This window comes from Mirounga angustirostris, unplaced genomic scaffold (genome assembly GCF_029215605.1).
Source record: "Mirounga angustirostris isolate CCGP_5_RB_7025 unplaced genomic scaffold, mMirAng1.0.hap1 SCAF_8, whole genome shotgun sequence".
In the NCBI taxonomy this organism is placed as follows: Eukaryota; Metazoa; Chordata; class Mammalia; order Carnivora; family Phocidae; genus Mirounga; species Mirounga angustirostris.
In genome coordinates, this window is record NW_026991716.1 from 128,213,601 (window position 1) to 128,240,168 (window position 26,568).

A 26,568-nucleotide genomic window follows, 5' to 3' on the forward strand; every position below is an offset into this window, starting at 1 on the left:
GCCACAGTCCCTGGTGCCTCTGGTCCCTTGTACCTTGCAGAGGCCAAGGATTATGAACTGAATATCCCACTATAAAGAGTTGTAGGTAGTAGTATGTGAATAGCAATATTGAATGTAAATGTTCTCATGTTTCCGTTTTTGCTTAAATGAATTCTGGAGTTCAGTTTTATTTTCTTTAAAGTGTCCAAAATGCTGTGAAAACTGCCATCAACATAATAATAAGAGAATTAGAGAACAATAAAAGATTAAGAGAAGAGTAATATTTTGTACCAGTATCACCTTGGGGCTATGGAAGAGATTTCATACCTAAGTGACTTCAAGTTTGTCCTTAAAAACTGCAATCTATATTTAAAACCAGACAACAAGGAGAAGATTTCTTGTGCTTTTAATAAAGTTGAACTGCTAGAGACCGACATGAAGCAGATACCAGATGACTAGTCTGGGCACTTGGAGAGTCACCTTCACTGCAGACCATAACGGAACACACTCTTAGCTTGACATGATACTCGTGCTTCTCCCATCAGGATGTTGCCTGTGGAAAACCTCCTGGTATGTGTCAGAGGTTGTGAATGCACCTCTAGTACGCTAACAGTGAGTTTAGAAAGTGTTTGTAGGGTAATCCTGATGAGTACTCACCATGAGAAACTGCTAAAGTATTGAGGTGGAGGTTGCTTTGTTATAAGGAAAAGGCGAGGGGCACCTGGGTGGCTCAGTGGGTTGAGCATCTGACTCGTGATTTCAGCTCAGGTTATGATCTTGGGGTCCTGGGAGCGAGCCCTGAATCAGGCTTCATGCTCAGCGGGGAGTCTGCTTGAGATTCTCTCTCCTTCTTCCTCTCCCCCCTCTCCCCCTCTCCCCGCTCTCTTGTTCTCTCAAATACAAATAAATCTTAAAAAAAAAAAGGCAGTGTTGTGGAAAGCAGTGCTCATGGTTAGATTTTTAATGGTTGCATATCCAAATAACAAAAGAGATTACTTATAATCTAGAATAGTTCTCAATCAGTTCTCTTGAGGCAAGAGCCGTACTTTCCTATAAACCAACAAACCTTATTACCAGCATTACATTTTCTCTCTAGGACAGTCTTAGTTATAAGATGCACATAAAGTCACATTCCTTAGTAAATGGAAACCTCATGAGGTAATAAATAAGCACGTCGCATTAGAGGTAATAAGTGTTCTAACATGAGCTGGCTGTGGGGGGGACTTCATAATAAACCAGTGTAACACACTGCAATATCACAAGCCACCCAGAGGTGTAATACAAAGCTTTGCCCACAAATCTGTGACACAAACATAAAAATTGCCTCCTGGGTCTGTATTTTTATTTAAGCAATTCCACGAATCTTCTATATAATCTTATGATTCAGTCACTGAGTATTGACTGAGCACTTTACCAGGTGTCCTGGGGTCCAGGAGAAATGCAGTATGATTCCCCACCTCTTCCCCGCCTTCCCCCCCCTCCCCACTAAACAAACACACATGAAAAAGTAGAGGACAGGATTTTATGTAGTTCAGCGTGATGCAGTTACCTTCAGTCAGCATCTGTCGGGTCCTCACCATGTACGAGGCTATATCTGAAACTGTGTATGGAATTAAAAATATGTCGTTTGGGCTTTTAGTAATTTCCTATGTTAAATTTTAATGACATTAATATGAAGCATGAAATGCCCCTTACAATTTCTAGTTATATCCAAATTCATTCTCAAAAACCATAATGGGAATATTTCCCGAAGCTTCTTTGCAGGCTACACTCCTGATGGATTTTCCACTAGTTGTTTTGTTTTTGTTTTTTTTTTTTAAGATTTTATTCATTTATTAGAGAGAGAGAGAAAATGAGAATGAGCCAGGGGAGGGGCAGAGGCAGAGGGAGGGAGAGGTAGACTCCCCACTGAGCGCGGAGCCCAAGGCGGGGGCTCGATCTCAGGACGCTGAGATCGGGGCCTGAGCCAAAGGCAGACACTTAACCACCTGAGCCACCCAGGTGCCCCTCCACTAGTTATTTATTTATTTATTTATTTATTTATTTAAGATTTTATTTATTTATTTGACAGAGAAACACAGCGAGAGAGGGAACACAAGCAGGGGGAGTGGGAGAGGGAGAAGCAGGCTTCCCGCCGAGCAGGGAGCCCGATGCGGGGCTCGATCCCAGGACCCTGGGATCACGACCTGAGCCGAAGGCAGACGCTTAACGACTGAGCCACCCAGGTGCCCCTCCACTAGTTTTTTAAATCCTTAATCTTCATTTTGGTATAATTCATGTTGTTACAAAACCCCTTTATGGCCTGAAGCTAGACTGAACATCGGGGCTTGTGACTGTTATGACTTACAGTGAAGGTGTCACAGTATGTAAGTCTGAATAACCATATTTCAAAATATTTAAAATTACAGTTTTGCAAGGTAGAAGGATTCTTTTAGCTAGATTTTGCTTTAAGGATCGAGAAAATTACAGTTCACTTAAGAAATGATTAACAAGCATCCCGTGTTTGTTTTTCACATACATTTCAGTTCGTACCTCACTCTCTCCTGACAGTAGAGACCGGGATCTGCTTAGGTGCCGGCACTTGGAGAGGATTCTTGGATACGTTACAGCTACACCTAAAGCATCGATGAATGGAAGAAAAAAAAGTTGCTTAAAAAGTGGTGTAAAATGATACAGTGAAGTAGTTATTGTTTGGGTGTTAAACTTATAATTTATACCGTAGTTTTACTTCAGTTTGCAATGAGTCCCGCAAGGCTAGAATACTACAGCATGGGGTGTATAGGGAAAGAATCACAGGAACAGAGGCATTTCTTCAAGAAAGCAGCTGAGTTATTCTGAGTAATACCAAGATTTTAATGATGCTAATGTACAGGGAAATGTTTTGGAAACTGTGTGAACCTGGTATGTGTACTGATTTCTTATCCACCACACAAAACTTAACTCTGTTTTTCCTAGTTGGAGCTACGTCAGTATTTCGTTTGGAACGTGTTTGGGTGTTCAGTGGAGCTTAATGCAGATCAGGTTCAGTTAAATGAGTAAGACCATAAACTTGCCGAGGCAGTAGCACCCATATTGTGGAAGCCTTGAATGTCAGTTTAGCAGTTTGACATTGTTCTGTTGTTAAGAGGGAACATAGGAAAGGTTTTGATTAGGAGAAAGACAGAAGTATTATGTTCCTGGAAAGTTTGATTTCTCAGTAGTGCATCTGATTATTTGGGGGGAGGAAGACCCGTTGGAAGGCCATCATACAGTCCAGACGAAAGGTAACAAAAGCCCGAGCAAATAGGCCAGGTGTAAAAATATACTAGGTGTAGAAGTGGAAACGGATACAAGAAGCATATCGTTGGAGGGACTGAGAGCTTGACTGAATCTCCGGGAGGAAGAGGATGAGTGAAGGTGCTGGGAGGTTGGTGTGGTCGTTAACAGGCGAGAGTGGGGAAGAGCTGGGTGTACAGAATAGGAGCCCACTTGACGATGTGCAGAGATCGAGGTCCTGTCCAGACATTCTTGTGGAGCTGAACAGCCAGGGACTAGAGCATGGTGGCCTCTGATGTAGAGAAGCCCCCAAGTGGGGGAGATACGTTCTGAGACTTCCTCATCATTGTCTTCCTGGCACCTAACCTGATGGATGGCCTTCAATGATTGGTCAGCAGGAGGCGAGTGGAGGCAGTGGGTATAGAAAATTCATTCGAGAAGTTTGGCTGGCTCAGAAGAAGTGGAAGCAATGAATGGGTAGAGAATGGACCTCCCTCCCTTTCTTCCTTTCTTCCTTCCCCCACCTCTATCCTCTCCTCCTATCTGTTCATATCTCCCCTCCTGCTGTCCGCTCTGTGGGGAGAGCTGAATAGGTCTGTGTGCCACAAAGGAGAGAAGAAAAGAATGATGATGAAGGAAAAAATAAAAAGATAAGTAGGTGGCGAATTGCTCCTTTTTATGAAGTCTGTGTAAAAACAAAGGAAGTGTGACCTTCCCTCTTTGGAGAATGGAAAGTACTTAAAGCTTGGGTGGCTTTTCTGGTCCTCCTGTTAGCAGGAGGACATCATATTTACAGCAGGCAAAAGTCATCCCACAGGGTTTGTTTTTCTGCCTTTATCAGTGTGCTGTTTGCTGAAAAGGAGGATAATTGTGCAAAGAAATAGAAGAAACACCCAAATAATTAGGTTTGAGACCCCAGACATGCTGAATAGCAGGTCATAAGGCACAGTCAGAAAGCATATAATGGGAAGAATTTCCAGTGTCCCTGCATGTCTCTTCATGTGGACATTGTTGGAAGCAGGTGGTTTTAGTAGGTAATTGAATATAGGAGACTCTTAGGCAGTAGAGCAGACTGGTATGGGATGAGTTTGGGAGGTAGAAATTGTGGCTTTGCTATTTACTAGCCATGTGACTGGGAGCAAGTTACTTAATCTCTCCAAGCCTCAGTTTCTCCATGTGTAAAAAGAAGGCACACATAATCTCTACCTTTGAATGTCCCAGTGAGAACTATGGGAAATAATTTTTTAAAAACATATTCAACAAATATTTATTGAACACCTACTATGTGCTAGGCAGTGGGGCTGCTGCAGTGAAGAAAACAGGTGAAGCACCTGCCCCCATGGAGCTTGCATTCTGCAGGGTCCAGGAGGGCTTAATACATTTCTCAAAAGGTAGTATTTATCAAGCACCAAGCATAATACCTGGCTGTGCTTAATATGAGCCAACACTGTCAACATCACGGAGGGCAGAATGTTCTCCTCTTTCTATGATGACAAATGGGTAGCGCTTCCATTGACAAATGAATTTTAAAACGGGTGAGTATTTTTAATTTGGGAGAGGAAATCCCTTAGTGCTATTGGTGTGTGCATGTCAACTGAACAGTTTTACATGTTGATATTAATCAGTGATAATCGTTTCTCTGCCTAGGAAATTCTGATTACTGTAAAAGGGCCTGGGTACTGATTTTCATATATTGTGATTCTTCTACCTATTAAATAGTAAGCACGAAGGAAGAACATCAGTTTTCTGACATCTGATAGCTTTGACCCAGGCTTTTCTCTAAACCCCTTCTCCTCCCCGTTGCGTCCCACATCTCAGGAACAAGACAATATTGAGAAGGCAATACTGGAAGAAGAGTATTGATTTTGTAGGAAATATACTACAGGATAGTTTTCTTTAAAAAAAAAAAGATTTTAATCAAAAGAGGATCACTGTTCAGTCATTTGGTATGGTTAGCGTTGTTGTCTTAGAGCATAGGTATTAGAAAGGTAAATATGAATGGGTTTGAGAACATGCCTTGCACCTACCTGCTCCTGCAAACTTCAGGAATTTGAAAGTTGATGGTAGTCACCTGAGAGCCAGCAGGATCCTGGTCGTGCAGAGCTGCCACGATGGCTTATTAATAATTACAGAAGGGAAAGCATAGGTGGGAAGGAGGCAAACCCCAGTGGCTCAGCCACTGCAGGAGTATAAGCTGTTTTGGGGAACTATCTGCAAACCTCTTAGCCAAAGGCAATCCATTAAATCTACCCACTCAGTCCTAGGATTCCCTTTGGCAAAAGGAGGCATTCTTCAAGAGGGAACATGGGACCTGCCCTCGTCCATTAAAAATAAACCTCTTATTTTTCCAGAAGCCAGACAAGCTTTGTGTAATTATAGTCTAGAGAGGTAAAGGTGATCCCACATTTAAACCTACACCCATCAAAACACTTGACTTAACTGACCAAGCGAGTCTGGCCAGGGCTCCAGAGAGAGACACTGGCCTTGGTGTTTAGTTCTAGGGCATCCCAGAAGCCGTTTCCTTGTGCCCTCCGCTGGTCCACTGCACCATAACTCACTCTCAGACCTGGACATGACATCTGGACAGACGAGATGCGAGATACTTCCTTCTTTACCCTCTCGAATTGCTTGTTTTCAAGAAAAAGGGTGAAATGAAGCAAGCTCTTTGAGGTTTCCCTGAAAACTTGGCATTGACTGCAACTAGTTTTTTTTTTTTTTTCTTTTTAAAGTGTCTTTTAGGTCCTGTTCAGTAATCTCCCCCAGTTGTATGCTCTTTTTGAGGGATTCTCAATGAAAGAGTGATGGGTTTTACAACAGTCCACAAAACACTCTCCGTTTTGCTCAACTGGTAGATAGATTTTAAAAATAGCTCTTGAATTTTGCAATGTGGTATGCCATGTGTGAGCTCCCGGGACAACATGTGTCCTGCACATCGCAAAACCCTTCACAAGTGTTACCTCGTTAAGCTGCACAGGATCTGACAGGTGGCTGGCTCCTCCATGCCTTGCAGGGAAAGAGGACCACTGCACATGCTCTGTCAGCTCAGAACAGTGGCTTTGTTGTCTTGGGTTGTGCTGCCTCCAGAGAGGATGAGTCTTCCTTGAATTGCCAGTGGAATAGTTAGATACCCCAATATCTTTTCTGGGACATAGATAATTATGGAGTAAGATTCAGTACCACCTGTAGCTACTTCAGATTTTTGCCAGACAAGGCCAGTTATTGATAGCAGGATCAGAAACAGGCAGGAAAGACTGGTCCTTGGATGTAGATCTGCCCACTTGGGGGAGGCCTCGTGGTTTGGATTGACTAGAGAGGCTCAGGTCTTCAGTAGGAAGTTTAAGTCTGGGCAAGCAGCAGGTGATGGGGGTCTTCAGGGCAGCCCCAGGAAAATGAGAGCAGCCTGAATTGGGATGTGTATCTTTTGTTAGATCTGTGAGCAGGTGGACAGGACTCCGTTGCCAGGCTGACCATGGATGGGGCAGAAGCCCTGTCTTGGGAGAAGACTGGGGTTATTGTACAGTTACCAGAACAAAGCTTTGAGAGGGAAGACAACAGCAAAGCAAAAACACACAGGAACAGGCTAAGGAGTAGGGAAGGAGGATGGGGACTCAGAAAACTAGAGGTGGCCTGGTCATCAGCACTGGGGCACTAACTGGGAGAGCCAATAGATGCTAGCATAGCAATTAAGAGTATGTATCCTGGAATCAAAGTGACTGCACCTTCTAGCATGTGGTCTTGGGGAAGATACTTAGTCTCTGTGCCTCAGTCTCCTTGTTGGTCACGTGGAAATAGTAAAACGTCCTACTTTATGAGGTTTTTTAAAAGATGAAATAATATAGGTAAAGTGCCTTAGAATGGTATGTGGCATGAAGTAGCATTTGATAAACATCGGCAGTGATGGCAGTGAAGATGATGATGATGGTAATCATGTTGATGATGATGAATCAGAAAGTACCGAAGAAGTGCCTGCTCCTCAAGGAGGAATCGGCCCCAGAACATGTACTCAGTTTATAGGTGGTGATCCAGTGACTTCCAGAAGGGATGGGAAATGGGATGCAGGGTGAGAACTAGCCTCGTGGCCTTGGTGAGCACTTGGTAAATACTTGGTGTTAAAGGGGTGTATTGACCAGGTAGCCCCAAGGAGTTTGTTACTGTTCTTTCTGTAGTTATTTGATGATACGTTGGTGTGGATAATTGAGTCAGTCAGTTCAATTTTTAAAATATGAACCATTTGAATATAATTATTTCAAAGAGGATTTTTAAGAAAATAAGTATATGCTTTTATGTATTCCCAGCCCACTCTGTTCAGTTTTTCCGTTGGTTGACTGCTCAGGATAAGCAGGGACAAGTGGCAGCCTCTGTGATCCTTAACAAAACCCTTGACACGTGTGGTGGAAGATATATATAGAACTTAACATGGTTTCTGTCTTTGTTTTGCCTTACTGCTCAACACACTCTCTTTCTTTTGCTTTGTGGATCAAATTATGACAGTGTCAGAACCCAGGGATTAAAAACATAACAAAAGTTTTAATTCAATCGATAAATGTGTATTGATTTCCCATTATGTGCAGGGTATTAAGCTTTCTGTGCTATGGTCTCTCTACTCCAGTCTCCTCTGCCACCTTTCATTCATTTATTCACCCAGCAAATATTTATTATGGGGTTATTTAATCTTTGCCAGGCACTTTGCAAGGTCTTGGGTTTCGACAGAGCCCCTCAGTGATGATACCATATCGTTACTGGGATTGCATCTTCTTTTTAAGAGATCTGTCTGTGACATTCAAGACTCTTACTGTTTTGATTCTCAAGGTAGAAGTCATGGCTCTAGGTTCATTCCAGCCTTTTTAGAGGGACATGTAGTAGTCAGGGACACAGCCCTTCTCTACAGTTTCCCAGGCAATTGGTCGTCGTATTTGGACTCACTCCTTTTTTTTTGTGCTGCTCTGGATGCCAAGAAAGGGCCACCCATCTGTTTTCTGCCCTTTGAGACCAGGTCCTGATAATGTTTCCTGTTTGCACTCTTCTGAAGTTTTTGTTTGCTTTTCCTGCGGAAAAATTGTTATCTGCTAGGGGGAAAATTGGCTTACTATTTGTGAACATGCACATTTTTTGTGCATATAATATGTATCATCTTATACGAAGTAACCATTTTCTCATTAGCAACCTGATGATATTTATGTGATTGAGGCTAGTTAACAGATGACAAGAAGATACTTCCAATTCTTTCTTTTTGTGCTACAGAAAAGGAGAATTTGACAGGGCGGTTTAAGAAAGAGGGAAAGTAAAGCAAAATTTCTGTGAGGAAAATTCTAAATTATTGACATTTTTGAAACCTTAGCAGTATAATGCAGTTTAAAACAATAAAGTACTGGGTGCCTGGGTGGCTCAGTCATTAAGTGTCTTGCCTTCTGCTCAGGTCATGATCCCAGGGTCCTGGGATCGAGCCCCGCATCGAGCCCCGCATCTGGCTCCCTGCTCAGCGGGAAGCCGGCTTCTCCCTCTCCCACTCCCCCTGCTTGTGTTCCCTCTCTCACTGTGTCTCTCTCTCTCTGTCAAATAAATAAAATCTTTAAAAAACAACAACAACAATAAAGTACTGTGATATGTATGTGTTGAATAATGTATCTTTAAATGACAAATGCTCCACAAAGGTCTGTTTGTAGAAAAGAAATTGGTCAGCATGTGTGATTAATAAAAAAATCCATATAGGGGCGCCTGGATGGCACAGTTGGTTAAGTGTCCAACCGTTGGTTTCAGCTCAGGCCAGCATCACAGGGTCCTGGGATCGAGCCCTGTATGGGGCTCCACATTCAGTGTGGAGTCTGCTTGAGATTCTCTCTCTCCCTCTCCCCCTCCCACTCATGCTCTCTCTCAAATAAATAAATCTTTTTAAAAAAATCCATATGCATCTCTTATGCTTTGAATATTCTACATCCCCATTATGGTATAGAATCTTGATAGTGTGCCATGTATATGTATAAAGTTTGAACCAAGTCTGACTCTAGGTCTATAACGCTAGGAAAAAACACATTTTAAATAGAAACATTTTTGTTTTGCTTTCTGATTGTAAAAGTAGTACATATAAATTGTAGAGAAATAAGAAAATAGAGAAGGTCCTGAAAAAGAAAATAAAGATTATGCTTAAGCCTCCCACCCCCACCTCGGATATAACCACATTTTGGCTTATTTCTTCCCAGACTTTTGTCTGTACATATATATTCATTCAACAGATATTGAGTACCCCTAAGTGCCAGGCACTCTGCTGGGTACTGGGGATACACCAGGGGACAATATATACAAAATTTCCTGCTCCGGTGGAGTTTACATTCTATATATATACACTTATGTACCCAAATATTAGGATCAAGCTGTATGCACAGTACGCCTGATTATATTCCTCAACCTTCTATAAGGAACACCCTTACCTTATTAACTATTCTTTAGTATTGTGATTTTTAATGAGTACATACCCTTTTTATCTTGTGAATGTTCCATAGTTTATCCCCCAATTTGAGCTATTTAGGTGTTCTTCACTTTTTTGTTATTCTAAAAGTAAATGACCATGAACATCTTTAAATGTAAATCTTCACTTTGATAACTTACTTCCTTAGGGTAGATTATTAGATATGAGTGTAGCAGGTTGGAAAGTAGGAACATTTTAAAGACTCCACAGGAGCACTGTTAAATTCTCATCTGAAAATATTATATAATTTGCACTTCTACTAGCAGCATATCTGTGGTCCTTTTTTAAATTTATGCTTCCCAGTATTTATTATCAGGAGAAAGAAAACTTTACCAATCCGGTTGGTGAAAAGTAGTTTCATAGTGTTTTAAATTGTATTTCTTTGATCATTTCTAAGAACACACATATTATTATATCTTTCTGTGACTCATCTCTTAAAAGTTATTTGCCCATTTTTTCCAATCTAAAATAGTTTTTCTTATTTATTTATCAGCACTCTTTACATATAGAGCCATTTAGTCCATTATTATGTATGTGGCAACTTTTTCCCTTGTTGGAGAATATACACTTTTTCCAACTTCTCCACCAACCAAATTATGAGAAGGGAAATGAAGGGGAGGTCCTCCTCTTGATATGAACGAGACATTGGATTTTAAGCCAGAATCTCCCTTCCTAGCCACAGAAGCAATGGCTCCGGTGCTAGGATAGCAGTACCTACAAGCAATAATGCCCAAGAAATACTGTTAGTTCTACAGACAAAGCTGTCTTTAGTGCCATGCAGGATGCAAGTAGGCATGTGCGCATGGGGAGTAGTTAACTCTGTACTGGCTAAATGGTATCCCACCTTGCCCCCTCCACCACTGTAGCAATCATGGTGCATGTGGATTTAATTAGTTTCCAAAAAATGAGAGCCATTTATCGACATATATCTAAGCATACATATAGATACATTTTCAGGTTGTAGAAAGAAGAAGTTGGGTCTCTTAGTTGTGAGCAAGTGAATGAGATCCCAGCAAAGAGCTGCTGTTCTGAACAGGGAGACAGATTTATGTTTAAAACTATGCAACTAGGTAATAATTTTGATCAATGAAGTATGTTTGCTATAGTCGTGATTAAAGAAACAGATAAATCACAGTTATTTCAACATGGCACTTTGGCCACTCAATAAATCGGTATTTTAAATTTCATTTGCTTTTGAACTAAGTTCAATAATTTATAGAGTAAGTCATTCAAAGATTAATGCTCAAAAGGGAGGAAAATCACTGTACAGGAAAAGAAACATATCATTTATGTATATTACATTGAGACTTGGTCTGCCTGTGTTTCCATTATAAACCTGACTTTTCCAGCATTTATAATACAGCAATAAAAAAGTTTGCCCAGGGCTAGAATTTGGTATTTGTCTCGACTTTCTGATACTCCAATTTTTATTTTATCCTTCTTTCTCAAATACTGTGACCTCCATCCTGCGTTTTTAGATGTTTACATCATTAGGTAACACTATTAATTCCAAAAGCTCATTTACTTTAGAAGTACAAATTTGTGGCTCATGATTTCAGAATGCACTGGATTGTGTTTAATTCTGAGGCTTTTCAGGATGGTATAAAACTTATAAAGGTGGTTTGAAAATACAATTCAAAGAGTGAAAAAGAAGGATAGTTCAATGTCATGATAGCACCTTTTGATTTAATAGCTACAAAGACAATAATAATGCTTTAAATCATGACAAAATGTGACCCAGTCTATTAGAGTATTCATTTAAATTTGGCATCTCCAGTTTGATCAGGGTACATAATTTTTTTTTTTTTTTGTAAAATCCATATTCAGACACCCAATCTGCTTACTAATCAGTTCAGATGTTATTTATATGATAATATGGAGCTTTTGGTTTTTTATATTCTCAGTTATGTGTTTTTCTTATTTGGCCATGAGCTCCTGAAGGTCAGTGCCTATTCTTTATACTCTTGGTACCCAGCATATCAACTAAGTACAGAGTGGACACTTAGGAAATATTGGTCCAGTAGATGAATACGTGAACATTTGTTCAGTTACAGGCTGTCGGATTTGTCGGCAATGTACTAGCTTTTGAAGATTATCCATTCCAAAACATTTGAGTCATTAGGTCATTTCCCCATAAAAATGTAATGTAAAAGGTAAATGATCCCACAGCAGCTTACTTAACTTCCCACAGTTACACTCCAGAACAAGTAATACAATCACTGTAATCGGACAGAGGTCTGAACCAGTTTCTGAAAGAACCCCCATCCCAGCCTCAGATGGTCCCATGGTCCCGCTCAAGCAATAATGTAGATTTTACATATTGTAAATAATTTGTTCTCTTGTTGGTCACCTAGCTGTACTGCTCCCCGCCCCCCTTTTTTAAAATGTTAAACGCATCCCTTTCTTTGTACTTTAAAATCGTTCATCTTGGTTATCCCTTCCTAGAGCACTAAAGATGAGTCATACCAGGTTGAGGTGTGACTCCGGATCTGTTGATCCCTTCCACCTTCAGATCACTGAATCCCAGCATAGAGGCCCTTCGGAGCAGCCTTGTCGGGGGCAGAAATTCTGAAAGGGCTTCAGCATCACTTGGAAACTGGGTAGAAATGTGAATTAGTGGGCCCACTCCAGAAGGACTGAATCTGAAGCTGGGGAGGAGGCCAGCAATCTTTGTTGAATCAGCCATCCAGGTGACTATGGTGTAGTAGGTGTGGAACGGCTGTTCCAGGCCTGCTGGAGCGTGCGTGGTCCCAGATGGCATCTTAATGTTCGAGGCCTTTGGGCGGTGAGCTCAGTGGTGGCGTATGCCCCAGCAGCCAGATGCCCAGGACTCTGCTGCTGTTCGTCACATTCAAGGGGCCCTGGAGCTGTCAGGAGAGTTTGGTTTAAGGTTCAGACATGGTGGTGGGGCACCGGGACCCTCAGGCCCCGTGTAGCCAAGCTGGGCTTCAGGATGGCATTGGATACGCAAGGCTGCACATTAGAACGTTGTCAGTATTTTGCAACACCTAACAGGAAAAATTTCAGCTGGATTTGAAATCTGTTACATTTTCATAAGAAATTTCACTACGACGTTAAATAAAGTGCTGTTAGCTCCTTGAACTAGGAATTGCTGTATTTCAGTGGTTATAAGAATAGCTAAGACAATATTTTTTAAAGATTTTATTTATTTGCGAGAGAGAGACAGTGAGAGAGAGCACGAGTGGGGAGGAGAGGGAGAAGCAGGCTCCCCGAGAGCAGAAAGCCCGATGTGGGGCTCCATCCCAGGACCCTGGCTGGGATCATGACCTGAGTCGAAGGCAGACGCTTAACTGACTGAGCGCCCCCAGGTTCCCCGCTAAGACAATTTTTTTAAATCACTTTGTTGTGTGAATAAAATTCCTTGTTAGTAATCACTACCCATAGCATTAAAAGCTCATCATTAAGAGTTTTTAGCTAATGTAGTTTATAGTCATTTCAAGTATATAACCTAAATTTTTAAAAAGTTATTTTCAAGTAAGGAAGCGTAAGGTTCTTATTTTAAAAATGAAAAAGATTTTATTTGGAAGTTTTTTACTAATTGAATATTTACTATTTTCACAAATACTCTGATTTAATTTTCTTTATAATTCTTATATATCACTTACAACTGTAGTAGATGTTTTTCCACCCGGTGGTCCCAGTATGCGGGGTGCTGCACTTGTCCCTGTGCCCTGTGGGAGATGGCCCGGGGCGGCCATCTGCCCTCCCTCGGAAGTCCTCCACGTATTTGCATTTTCCTCCCCTTCTTACAACAGCCCTGCTTCTTCCAGTTGATCCTGTTCATCTGATCCCCTTTCCAGATCCCACTCTAGTGAAAGTTCTCCTGGTTTTCATTATCTCCCAGAAAATGTGGCATGCAGAGCTGAGCACAGCTATTCAGATGTCATCCGCCTGGTGCCAGAAAGAAGGAATGTTATAGGACCTGTGATGTGGACATTGAGTGCAAATGATTCCCATGAGGGACTTTAGAAATCATTAGAATTTAAGCTCCCTGAAGGCAGTGATTCTCCTTTTCATTATTTTATCCTTGACTAGAATAGTGCTTACTTAGCACATAGTATGTCCTCATTGAATAGTTGTAAAATTAGGAATGGTTAGATGAAAGAGGTGGGGAGAGACAGAAAGTGAAAGTAGTGCTCCCATGTAGTTGGGTCTGTTGACTTTTGTGTCATCATGCCCGTCAATTCCAGTCAGTGACCAGTTGTACTCAGAAGACCATTTGGTGAGTGTGGATCACTCCACACTCTGTTGTCCCAACAGTGAGGTTGGATGGACTCATGGGTGGTGATACCATCCAGAGTGGCCCATGGTTGTGGTATCCACCCCTGGGATACGTATGCAGGGCCTATTTGTTAGTGTCCATAAACCAAGTCCCACTAGTAAAATGAACAATTGAATTATACAACTTGTTAGATTTTTTTTTTTTAAGATTTTATTTATTTATTTGACAGAGAGAGAGACAGCAAGAGAGGGAACATAAACGGTGGGGAGTGGGAGAGGGAGAAGCAGGCTTCCTGCCGAGCAGGGAGCCCGATGCGGGGCTCGATCCCAGGACCCTGAGATCATGACCTGAGCCGAAGGCAGACGCTTAACGACTGAGCCACCCAGGCGCCTGTTAGATTCTTTTTTAAAGGATAATTAAAATGCCTTTACTGACACTGTGCTTTTTAATATTTACATTTAGATGACATGACACTCTTGTGTTAGTTTTTGTTCATAGTAGAAGATGCATTCTTAAAACATGACTCATCTTCTGGAATGAACCTTTGTTACGGTTTGGTCTTATTCCTATCTTGGTGTAGTATGCTTGGTAGGTCGTTACGTACTCAACAGTGTTGAAGTTGAGCCTAAAGGATGTGATACATTGTTTCCTAAGACAGCTTAAAAGTTAAAAGAAGCATACTACCGGGGCACCTGGGTGGCTCAGTCGTTAAGCGTCTGCCTTCGGCTCGGGTCATGATCCCAGGGTCCTGGGATCGAGCCCTGCATCGGGCTCCTTGCTCAGCGGGGGGCCTGCTTCTCCCTCTCCCACTCCCCCTGCTTGTGTTCCCTCTCTCGCTGTCTCTCTGTCAAAAAATAAATAAAATCTTTAAAAAAAAAAGAAGAAGCATACTACCTTGTTTGAAATGAGGCTCGAGAGTGCTACTCTGGACACTCTTAGATTCAAATTCTTCCTGAATTTATTTATTTATTTATTTTTAAAGATTTTTATTTATTTGAGAGAGAGAATGAGATAGAGCATGAGAGTGGGGAGGGTCAGAGGGAGAAGCAGACTCCCTGCCGAGCAGGGAGCCCGATGCGGGACTCGATCCCGGGACTCCGGGATCATGACCTGAACCGAAGGCAGTCGCTTAACCGACTGAGCCAGCCAGGCGCCCCAAATTCTTCCTGAATTTAACCAATTCATCTAACTTTTACTGACTTCCCTGTGTTTTCCCACAGTTGTGCTTCAAGATGGGAAAACTCATCCTACTGTCTCCTGAGACTGAGTTCTGCCCCTGCGCTGGGCACTCCCGTGACTCCTTTCAGTTAGGTAGGGGAGTGGACAAGCTTCCTCGGTTTTCAGTAGGGGATCCCAGGACTACCTCTAGCATGAAAGGCTGAAGCCCTTTTGGGGCAAAAGGAGCTCTGCAGGGACATTGCTCCTGATGTTGGTCACTGTCATATACCGTCCTTTCTGCCAGAAGCCAGAGGAGAAATTCTCTCTCCTGGGAATAGCCGTGTGTCTTGTGAATACCTCAAAACATAAAAGTATGGGCGATGTCAGTCTTGTAACTGAGCATGTTTCTGTCTTTGCTTTAAGTGTCAGGAAACTTAGCCCAAAATGTGTGGTCCATCTCTAGTGTAGGATTCCATCGTCTGCATTTCTTAACGAACCTAATTCCTGGACCAATTTTACCATATAATCTTGATTTCCCTCACTTCGTGTCATTTCGTTAGCTAGCTTCATCTTATGTAATGTTGAACTTAAGTTTTGTAAGCTATCTTAAATCATTTTTTTAAACGGTGCAGTTTAAATAAATATATAGTGAATACTTGCATAACATAGACTAATACAGCAAGAAGATTTAATAATTTTACCACAGCGTATTAATGGCCAGGTGGAAATGGCCACTTTTGGTTTCTTATCAGTATTTCTCAAAATTTACTCACCTGTTCGTTATGGATGGCTTTTAAGGTTGAAGTTAGTGGAATAGCATTCAACTGTGAAAACTTTTTTCTTTGGAAACTTTCTTCTTTGATGTGGGGGGAGAGAGTACTTTTCCACTCACTTTCACTCATTAGAATCAATTTCATATGCCAGGCCATGAGCTTATGGGTGCCTGAAAAATGGCTAACATTTCCTGTTTCACGTGTGAATGATTTGGGTGAAACCAGTCATTAAAATGTGAAAAGGGGGGCACCTGGGTGGCTCAGTTGTTAAGCATCTGCCTTTGGCTCAGGTCATGGTCCCAGGGTCCTGGGATTGAGTCCCACATCGGGCTCCCTGCTCCGCGGGAAGCCTGCTTCTCCCTCTACCACTCCCCCCGCTTGTGTTCCTGCTCTCACTATGTCTCTCTCTGTCCAAGAAATAAATAAAATCTTTAAAAAAATAAATAAATAAATAAAATGTGAAAAGGTACAGGGTTGGAGCTAGAACTCCCAGGCCAGTGCAGATTTTATCCTAAAAGTGGCTAAACACCCCGACATTTTCTTTTTAAGTTCTTACAGATCTAAGTTGTAGATCTTTTTGAAAATACTTACCTAATTAACTTTTACTTACCCATGGAACTCTGCACCCCCGAAGTAAATCTGAAATCAAAGCGTGAAATACATGTCCCTAGACAGTGAAGTTGCAAACAAAAATTAATAGAAGAGTCAGAATTACTGGCAAAGTAATCCATTTTAAAGAAATGAAACAAATCGATGCCCATCAAGCACTTCCCTCATGCAGAGCCTGGTCATCCTTGACGGGAAGGACCCATGTGCACTTCACTGTTGTCTCTTCCAATGGGGCCTGGCACGTAAGAAGCACTGAATAGATTTTGTTGGACCGCGTGTGTGTGTCTGTGGGTACAGTGAATCCCTGTTAAGAAGGCATTTGCCGTCTAGGTGAGGGAGTAAGATACAGATAAGAGAGAAGAGTTGCTACACATAGATATACCTAGTAAATAAGCCATGTAGCTCGTTCCTGTTATGACTGAACTCAGGCTTATCATTTAAGGCATGGTCGGGCAGAGAAGGTGTAATGGAAGGTGGGTTTGAAGTTGGATCTAAAGGATGACTTGGAAGGATGGACAGGAAGAAGAAGGACATCCAATTTTCTATGAGGAAAAGTGAAATACGGGGACAGCATGCTCGAAGGGGACCCAGCACCTATTCTCTAAGAAGAGGGTGTCCAGGGGCGCCTGGGTGGCTCAGTCGTTAAGCGTCTGCCTTCGGCTTAGGTCATGATCCCAGAGTCCTGGGATCGGGTCCCACATCGGGCTCCCTGCTCGGCAGGAAGCCTGCTTCTCCCTCTCCCACTCCCCCTGCTTGTGTGTTCCTGCTCTCGCTGTCTCTCTCTCTCTGTCAAATAAACAAATCTTTAAAAAAAAAAAAAAAAGAATAAGAGGGTGTCCATTAGGCCAGTTGGCAGAAGGGCTTCTTTTTCAGAAATGTGGATTTTATCCTGTCAGTATTGTGTTTCTAGAATTTTGGAAAGATTTTGGAACAGAGAAAATGATACAAAGAACAAAGCCGTTAGCTTCTCAAACTAAAATGAGCATACAGAATACCCGGAGATCTTGGTAAAATGCAGATTTTGATTCTGGTCTGGGGTGAGGCCCGAACCTGCCTTTCGAAGAAGCTTCCAGGTGATTCTAATGCTCATGTTGCATGAACCACAGAAAGCAAGGACAGAGTACTTTTTTTTTTTTAAGATTTTATTTATTTATTCATGAGAGACAGAGAGAGAGAGAGAGGCAGAGGGAGAGGCAGAGGCGGAGGGAGAAGCAGGTTCCCCATGGAACAGGGAGCCCGATGCGGGACTTGATCCCAGGACCCTGGGCTCATGACCTAAGCCAAAGGCAGATGCTTAACCGACTGAGCCACCTAGGTGCCCAGGACAGAGTACTATTTTAAGAAGATTTATTTGTTAGTAGTGATTGGATTGGACCCGGCTTCATCTAAGTAGGGACTGCAAGTCTAAGAGGAACCTAAAGATCACCAAATGGTCCATTTCTTTTCATTGCCATTGCAAAACCAAGCAAAGTAAAAACTGAGGTCTAAAGGTCTTACTATAGTGGGGGCAGGGTTGGAATTCCCACTCAGTACCTTCTGCTCCACTCTAGGGGGGTGGGCAGGCATCTGGGAGGTCAAGGACCGCAGAGAAGCTGATGCCTGGGAGAATGGAATGGGGTGGCTGGACACAAGAAGCCTTGTCAACAGAGAAGCAACAGTCCCTGGTAGCTGATTTGTTGGGGAGTGAGGGAACTCTGAAGAAAGTGTTGAGGTTTACATCCTGGTACGAGGAACAGATGCCCCACTGCATGCCAGAAGGGAGAAGAAGTCAGGCAAGAGGGGAGCATACTTTGCCAATTGGGAGACACCGCCACTTCATAGTCTTCTTGTAAAGTGATCAATATCATGTGAGTTTTAAAATCTATCACAGGCAGCAACTTTCCCCAGCCATTTAGAGCCTGTTTCCTCCATTAATTGAACACATCAGTGATGGGATGTGTACTTTACTCGTAGGCTGAGTGTTGCCAGGCATGCGGTCCTCTGGCCTTTCCATCACCTCCTTCCTGTGCCCAGTGTGGAGGAGGAGAGCTTGGCGCTGAGCTGAGCTGATAGGCGCCTGATGGTTTTCCTCTCTGCTTTTGGATTAAGAGAGGGATTTATCCCACCTGCTTTTCCAGCCTTGAAGTGCATTTGGCTTTAAGCACTGGCAGCATTAAGGGAAGGAGAAGTGTGGATTTCCACAAGAAGGTGGAAACAAAGTTGGAGTGTGGACAAGGGCGTGATATTTGTTTTCCAGGACCTTATTCTGCCCCAAGTGGGTTTTTGACTGGTGTTTTACACCACGTGCCAGAGCCTTAGTTTTATATTTGACCCAGGCCCTGTTAGTGTGACTGTAGACATGCTTGTGCATACACCCGTGTGCACACACGTGCACAAGCAGGTGGAAGCGCACGTGTGTTCCCGTGTTTTGGTTTTGGCAAACTCCTGATTTCATCTGGAAAATTTGTTCTTTTTTTGCTTCTGTGTTAGACATCATAAACTTTGAAGGAATTACTATTTCCAAAATTGTCCCAAGTGACAGGAAATGAATTAGAGGTTTCCCTCTACCCAGTAATTTTTGGTCATCTGATGCCTTAAAAAAAAAAAAAATATATATATATATATATATATATATATATATATATATAGTTTCTACAGTTCTGTTGTCTCTCTCTGTCAAAATATGTGAGATGATTTCTAAAATCATTATGGACCTTCACTATTAATCAGAAAAATGCAGGCATAGTTTTCTATGATACTCATTACTAAAATTTTTAATATCTCAAGAAATTATTTTACTATAGAGCATGACCTAATTTGAGAAATTTAAGTTTCAGTATTTCTTAAGAAGTTTCTATGTTTAGTTGTTGGGATACAACTAAAATTATTACCAGTTTCAATTTTTTTAAACTTTTGTAACATTCTTTAGAAATATCTAAAAGCAATGTATGTTTGACAAATGTGTTAAAAATTGAGGAATAGTGGCCTTTGCAGACATAACCATTGGCGTGTAAGGAATCTTTGAGATGTTTATTTTTTTCTTTTAAAGATTTTATTTACTTATATATAGAGAGAGAGCACAAGCAGGGGGAGGGGCAGACAGAGGGAGAAGCAGACTCCCTGCTGAGCAAGGGCCACCCCGCCTTCCAGTGTGGGACTAGATCCCAGGACCATGGGATCATGAGCTGAGCCAAAGGCAGACGTTTAACCGACTGAGCCACCCAGGCATCCCAGAGATGTTTTCTCACACATTTATGAACATGTAGATAATTTTACAACATGTAAGATCTGAAGATTGTACTTTTAAGCTGATCTTATATTAGAAAAAAATAATGAAGGTAATGCAAAATTACATGCTCTTAAAAAAAGTAAGCATAGGTAATTGCTATTAACATTTAGTGTATATCCTCTCTAACTTTTCCTTTTGCATGCACACATGCATACATGAACATATGTTGAGCTATATTTATAACTTGGTTTAGTTTCCACTGTAATACTTCATTAAGTTAGGGAGATTTCCTTAAGCATTTGTAGTGTACAAACTCACTACAGGTTTGTAATGTTTAATGATTTTTGACATTCTTTTTTAAAATTTTATTTATTTATTTTATTTTATTATTTTTTAACTAGGCTTCACACCCAGTGTGGAGGCCAGTGCAGGGTTTGACGGCCCTGAGATCAGGACCTGAGCTGATATCAAGTCAGATGCTTAACCGACTGAGCCACCTAGGTGCCCCAATATTTGTCATTCTTACCCCTGAATCTGTGAATAGAAAAAAATGCTTATTGGTTGGTGTGACTAAGTTTGGGATGACTTGTTACACAGCAGTAGTAACTGCCTCAGGTAGCACGTGTTATTAAGGAGAATCTTATTTCTCAGTGATCATCTCTTTCCATAATGTGTCCAGAAGACACAATTTTTACTATTTCCATCAACACGATTACTTCCAAATCAGGAGTTAGATTGTGGACCATCAGTTGTTCCCCAAATAAAGTTGTTTGAAACTGGGCAATCAGGTTGTCAATTCTTACTCAGCTAAATTTAACTCTTACTTGCAATGTTGCATTTCTCAGGTTTGATGGTTAAAGGAACAAATTTTAGTACATTATACATCAAACTATACCCCTAACCAATTTCCAAAAAAGTCCCCCAAACACAGTCTAGAATTAGTAAGAGACTAACATGTGAAGCTGAATTGTTTAGCATGTTATTTCCTGGTCATCAAACATTTAATGTGATTGTTAACAAACACCTGCTTTGTATGTGGGGAAAGGCACATTTTGCATAATGTACCATAAATGTTATGTTTATGATATAGAGTAACAAATGATGCACTCAGTAAATAAAATTTATTAGAAAAAATGTAGATAAAAACATGCAGTAAAAGAAAGTAATTTCCTATCGTAGACTATTACCTAGTAAAGTAGAGACTTAGAGCTTGAAGAACAGTTAAGAATGGAGGAGGGAGGAGAGTTAATCAGTCATTTTTTTCATTGATGGTTATGGAAGGACATGGGCTGGAGTTGGGTGTTAAAGGGACTATTTCAGAGAAAAATTTAGAGGAAGTAATGTAGTTCTGTTATCTTTCTGAGGTTCCCACCCTGACTCTGAACAGGAAGATTTAGGATGAAAAACTGCAAACTATATCTTTGCTTACTTCCTGCTGTTTTTTTTTTTTTTAAAGATTGTTTTATTTATTTATTAGAGAGCATGAGATGAGGGAAGGTCAGAGGGAGAAGCAGACTCCCCGCCGAGCACGGACTCCAGGATCATGACCTGAGCCAAAGGCAGTCACTTAACCAACTGAGCCACCCAGGCGCCCCAAGTTTATAAATTTCTCTATGTGATGCTAAGAGGTTAGGTATCAGGGCATCTTGACTGGTCTCTTAAGTACAAGGAACCTCCCAAATACGTGTCTCACATGTTGATTACACCTGAGTCTGATGTCATACCAATTGGACTTGGAATGTAACTCGAACAATTCCATATGTTGCTTTGTAAAAATGGTGTATCAAGTCTGGGACAGAAATCTAAATTTGTCCATTATGAACAAAGGTGGCAATAAAAACCAGGAGGATGTTAAGCGAAGAGAAGTTCTGTGAGTCTTTACACCACTCTGGTTATTTTTTCATAACAAATAAGGCCCTGGGACTAGGGTTGAGTGAGTTTCCAATCCATTAAAGTATTTTTCTTTTTCGATCTACTTGTCCCAAATCATCCTGTTCTTAGATTACTCACCCAGCACATTCATTTTATAGTCGATATACGTACTGGATTCCCGTTACTTATTTACATTTATAAATGTAGTCTGAGTTATACTCATTTTAATGTTTCATTGCTAAGTTTTTAAAATATTGGCCTAGTTTTGTAATCATGCTAGTAATAAAATAGGCAGCTTTAATACATTGAACAGTTAAATGAGAATTCCTAACTTGAGATGATCTGCTCCCACATCCTGAATGTCAGCTGAGACTAACAAAACCGTCTTCATATGGTGCATGTGCAGACCTGAAGAATGTAGCAGTTATTAAGAACACGATAGGATTATTGGAAAACTCATGATTAACCTGATATTTCAAACTTGTATTCTTAGTGATAACTCACTCCTTCCTCTAAAACTGCCTGTCAGCCTGCATATGATATAATCAGCTGGGGACCACCCTGGATTGTACACCATACTTTGATGAGGACCTCCACTTTAGCATCTATTTGGATTTAGAATTACTCTCTACTTGTGAAAAATACCAGTGTTGTACTCTGCTGTGTTCACTAGTGTGGCCCTTATTTTCCCATAGTATATTCTAGCACTTCTAATAGTGCAATTTCCTATTTTGCTGCCAATGCTTATTTCAATATATTACTTTCATATAGGTCACTGGTTTACCTCTCTTTCTCTCTCTCTCTCTTTTACCAAAGGGGAAATGGAGTTTTTAACTATAAAATGGTTTTATCTCTCAAATGATTCCTTTCTTTATGACTTGATGATTTTTGATAATGTCATGCATTTATTTCATCTATTAGCTGGATGCTGAGAGTTGTTTTTTAAATTTCCAGCTGGGCCAATTCATTTGTATTATAGGAGCATGGTGATTTCTAGGGTTGCACGATAATATCAAGTGAGCTTTCCACCTTCCTAAAGACACTTACACCTACACCTGCGTTATGAAATAACTCTGAGTACATTTAGAATTTAAAAATCCGATTGGAACTCCAATATTATTGAAAAAGAACACAACGGGATCCGCATAAGTTCTGTCTCCCAGTGAGGGTCGAATCACATCCAGAGAATTATTTTACCATTAACTGTCTATGCCCTTCAGTTGGATTGTGCTTTTTTCTTCTGCAGTAAAATTGTAAGCAGTGTCAAGCAGTGAAGTTTGGGAAGCAGTTCCATTTTAAGACCAGAGTTCTCATTTTGAAAGCACTTCAGTTTTTCCAGAAAAATCTGTTTATCTCCACCATCTCCTCCCACTGTATCCTAGTGTTTCCCAAATCCCCCCATCTCTGCTTACATATCTGTTTGTCTTTCTGGTGTATGCCACGCTGGGAAGTCTCATCAAACCCGCATCTGTTCTCTTTTAGGAGAAACCTGATGCCAGCCCCACGTCACTTCAGCTGCGGTCCCAGATCGAAGTAAGCACAATGACTTTAATCATCTATTTTTGCTTCTGCTTTTTTTTTTTTTTTTTTTTTTTAAGTGATATTCTGTACAAATGAGAGCCTGCTGCTCTGTGCCTCTTTCTCCTAGGAGTCGCTTGGCTTCTGCAGCGCCGTGTCAACACCAGAAGTGGAGAGAAAGTAAGTCTCCTTCCTACTGCCCGGGATCAGAATTTCTAAGGAGGTCCATCCTGGTGAAAGTCGAATGGGTGATCATGTTGTGTCTGTGCTGTGGAGCATGATGTCATTTTCCTTGCATGGTGTGTGTGTGTGTGTGTGTGTACGTACATGTAGGTGGATAAGAGTGGTTTGTAATTCAGTTGGTGAAGACTAAGGATTCCGCGAGAGTTACTGGTTTCACACTGCTTATTGTGAGTGAGCCCTAAATAAATATCTGGAAATGAACATAGAGAAAGGAAAAGGACAGGTCCACCAAGGTGGGTTTTCTTCTTTTAAAATAATTTCTTTTTTTTTTTTTTTTTTTTTAAGATTTTATTTATTTATTTGGCAGAGAGAGACACAGCGAGAGAGGGAACCCAAGCAGGGGGAGTGGGAGAGAGAGAGAAGCAGGCTTCCCGCAGAGCAGGGAGCCCGATGCGGGGCTCGATCCCAGGACCCTGGGATCATGACCTGAGCCGAAGGCAGACGCTTAACGACTGAGCCACCCAGGTGCCCCTAAAATAATTTCTGATACAGGGTGAAAGTCATAAAGAAGCAAGGTACAAAAATACAATATATTCCAGAATAAAACAATGTAAAACAACAACAACAACAAAAACCCTCCTCTCTGCGTTTGGCTTTGGTGGGTGCCCTTAAAACAAAAATAAATGCTTGTGACAAGATGGTAAATGCTTACTCACTTTTCCTGTTAAAGGTGGTATTTTTGCTTCTTTGTCCTGACTTGGGCCCTGTAATCTTTACTCTCATGGAAGATAATTCTATATCTTATATCTGCAGTGTGTTTTTTTAGGCAACTTTAAAAAAACAAAATGAAAACAAAGCAAATGGGTTTCCTTTTGTTTTCTGCAACCTTTTCCATTTTTTCTTTATTCCATCATAATTACCCTAGAATGTTCTATTTACGGTCTTCGAGGTAAAGAAATTTTAAGAAAGTCCTCATCTTTAAACAGACACTTCCTTTGGCATGGAGCCGCTTACACTGTTTGGTGCCAAGAGAAGCGTAGAAGTGGTTTAGGAATAAGGTATTTCTGGAATGAAAAGAGCGCGTTGGGAGAGCGTGTGTGCTTTACAGCTCTGCCTAATCCATCCACGTGTGTGTGTTGCTCGCCGGGAGGCAGCTCAAGGAGGGAAGACTGCTTTGCCGAGGCTTCGGTTCTCAAGTGGTGGAGCCGAAGTGGTTCAGGACTGAGGAACACTGGGGGTGGCGAGCCAAAAGCAAACCAAGGCCATTGCCCATTCAAGGTTGGAGAATACATGCGCAATTAGTGTCTCTCCTTTGTCTTCGTTTCATGCAAGCTCCTAGCAGCTTAGTAGTGTGCAGGCTGAAGGAACTCAGAGGTGGGAGTCGACATTGATTTGGAAATTTAAGGTACTGTGGCAATAAATTGAGTTGAGTGTGGGCAGAAGCCTGGAGTTAATGGACTGGAGGTTCTTCTGACCTAGTTTGCTACCTATTTGGCATGATTCAGGCTGAGAACTCAGGTGTTCTTCAGAATCTGAGTCCTTTGGGAAACAAGAAATGTTTGCCTTTTCTCCTAAGAGGAAGTGACTCACCAAATTTGTACTAACCTTAGTTAGGCTGGGTATTTCTTCTCCCCACCCCATTTGTGGGTAGTCATTCTTTCCGTGTTTATATCCTTCACTTAGTGAAATGTGGCGTAGCTCTTGTGGCCAAGAGAGAGACTCTCAGCCTCCTCTGAGGTTAACAGAAAATGTGAACACACACAACACACAGTGCTGTTGACCGCCCCAACCTCTCCATGTATAAATCTGCCATTTTGCTTCTGTTCTTTTAAGTGGTTTACTTGAACTTGGATGTTTCTAAGTAACCTAAGAGTTGTAATCCATTTTGTCCTGTATTTCCTTATCAGTGCTTTTTTAGAATTATGGTACTCTTGTTTTTCTTATTTTTAAAAAAACTTTTGAAAAATGTTAAACTTACAGCAAAGTTGCAAGAGTTGTGCAGTGAACCTCTATATAACTTAGACTTAGCAGTTTGCACACTCTTATTCTCCCTCCTGGACACACACACGCACACATATAATATTGTTAATTACGATTATTGCAGAACGATTGGAGAGTAAGTTACAAACTCTGTGACTCTCACTTCTCAATACCTCAGCATGTATCTCCTAAGGACAAGGACCTTCTCTTTCAGAACTCCACAGTATAATTACCAAATAGGAATTTTAATAGTGATTTTCCTAATGTACAGTTCATGTTTGAGTTTCTCTGATTGCCGCAGTAGTGTTTCTTACAGCACTTTTTTTTTTCAACCCAACACTTAAAAAAATGACTCATCACATTCACATGTCCTCTCTCTTGTCATATTTAATCTGAAAGGATTTCTTGGCCTTTCTTTGTCTTTTATGATACTGATGGGTTTTTTAAGAGGGTAGGCTAGTTGTTTGGTGAGATATTCCTCTATCTGGGTTTCTTCTTAGGATTCGGGTAATGCATTTTTGATGTTGTGTTCTTTCCGGGGCACTGCATCATCATGTTAATCTGTCCCGTTGGTGATAACTAATTTTGATCATATGATTGTGGTGATGTCCGTCAGCTTTCTTCTGAGAAGTTAGAATTTTCCCTTTGCAATTAGTAAATATTCTGTGGGGAGATGATCTGAGACTGCGTAAATGTCTTGTTTCTCATCAAACTTTTACCTGATGGTTTTAGATTTAATGACTGTCACCTAAATCAGTTTTTACAGTGATGGTTACAAAATGATGATACTTACTCTTAAATTGATAATTCCTTTGGATTAAACCTTCCAAAATGTTTGTTTTCTTTCTTCTTTTTTTTTTTTTTAAATAAGACGGACACTCTAGATCAGATTATAATCTGAGGAGTTTTATTTATATTGAATTATTTGTATTTTTGTACTTGAGCATGCGATTACTTTGAAATGCAGAATCCTGCTATTCTTCAGATCAAAATGCTTGCTGGTAGTTTTGTAAGCCCCGGAACATGACCTGGCAAACCAGTTGGTTGTGTCTGGTTAGTGTCCGCCAAGTATCTGCCAACCAAAATATCCTTTTGAGTCAGCAGTGTTGTTTTACGGGCAGAAGTTTTCGTCTGCTGTCAAAAGGCAAGAGAACTCAGACAAAAGTCGGCAAATCCTGTGGAAGCCAAGCCCGCCCTTAGAGCAGAGGCCTAGATGGCAGGAACAAAGTGGGAGTCCAGTGATTGTCCCTCGTGGTTCCTGCTGTCCAGATCCACAGCCCCTTCCCCACCACTACCCCCTCTTAAGAGTGTCAGGGGCCTCAGCCCA

The 26,568-nt window shown here is 41.2% G+C and overlaps 1 protein-coding gene across 8 annotated transcripts in view; it reads left to right on the forward strand.

The window, feature by feature from the left end:
• Positions 1-26,568, forward strand: part of SASH1 (SAM and SH3 domain containing 1) — a 246,792-nt gene that overhangs the window by 119,015 nt on the left and 101,209 nt on the right. For 5 of the 8 annotated variants that reach the window (XM_045865716.3, XM_064598200.1, XM_045865714.3 and 2 more), the window contains exons 3-4: positions 23,043-23,093; positions 23,209-23,258. The exons of the other annotated variants lie outside the window; for them this stretch is intronic. In XM_045865716.3, the coding sequence (XP_045721672.1) occupies positions 23,043-23,093; positions 23,209-23,258 (101 nt within the window). The remainder of the gene's footprint in view (positions 1-23,042; positions 23,094-23,208; positions 23,259-26,568) is intronic. 8 annotated transcript variants of the gene reach the window in all.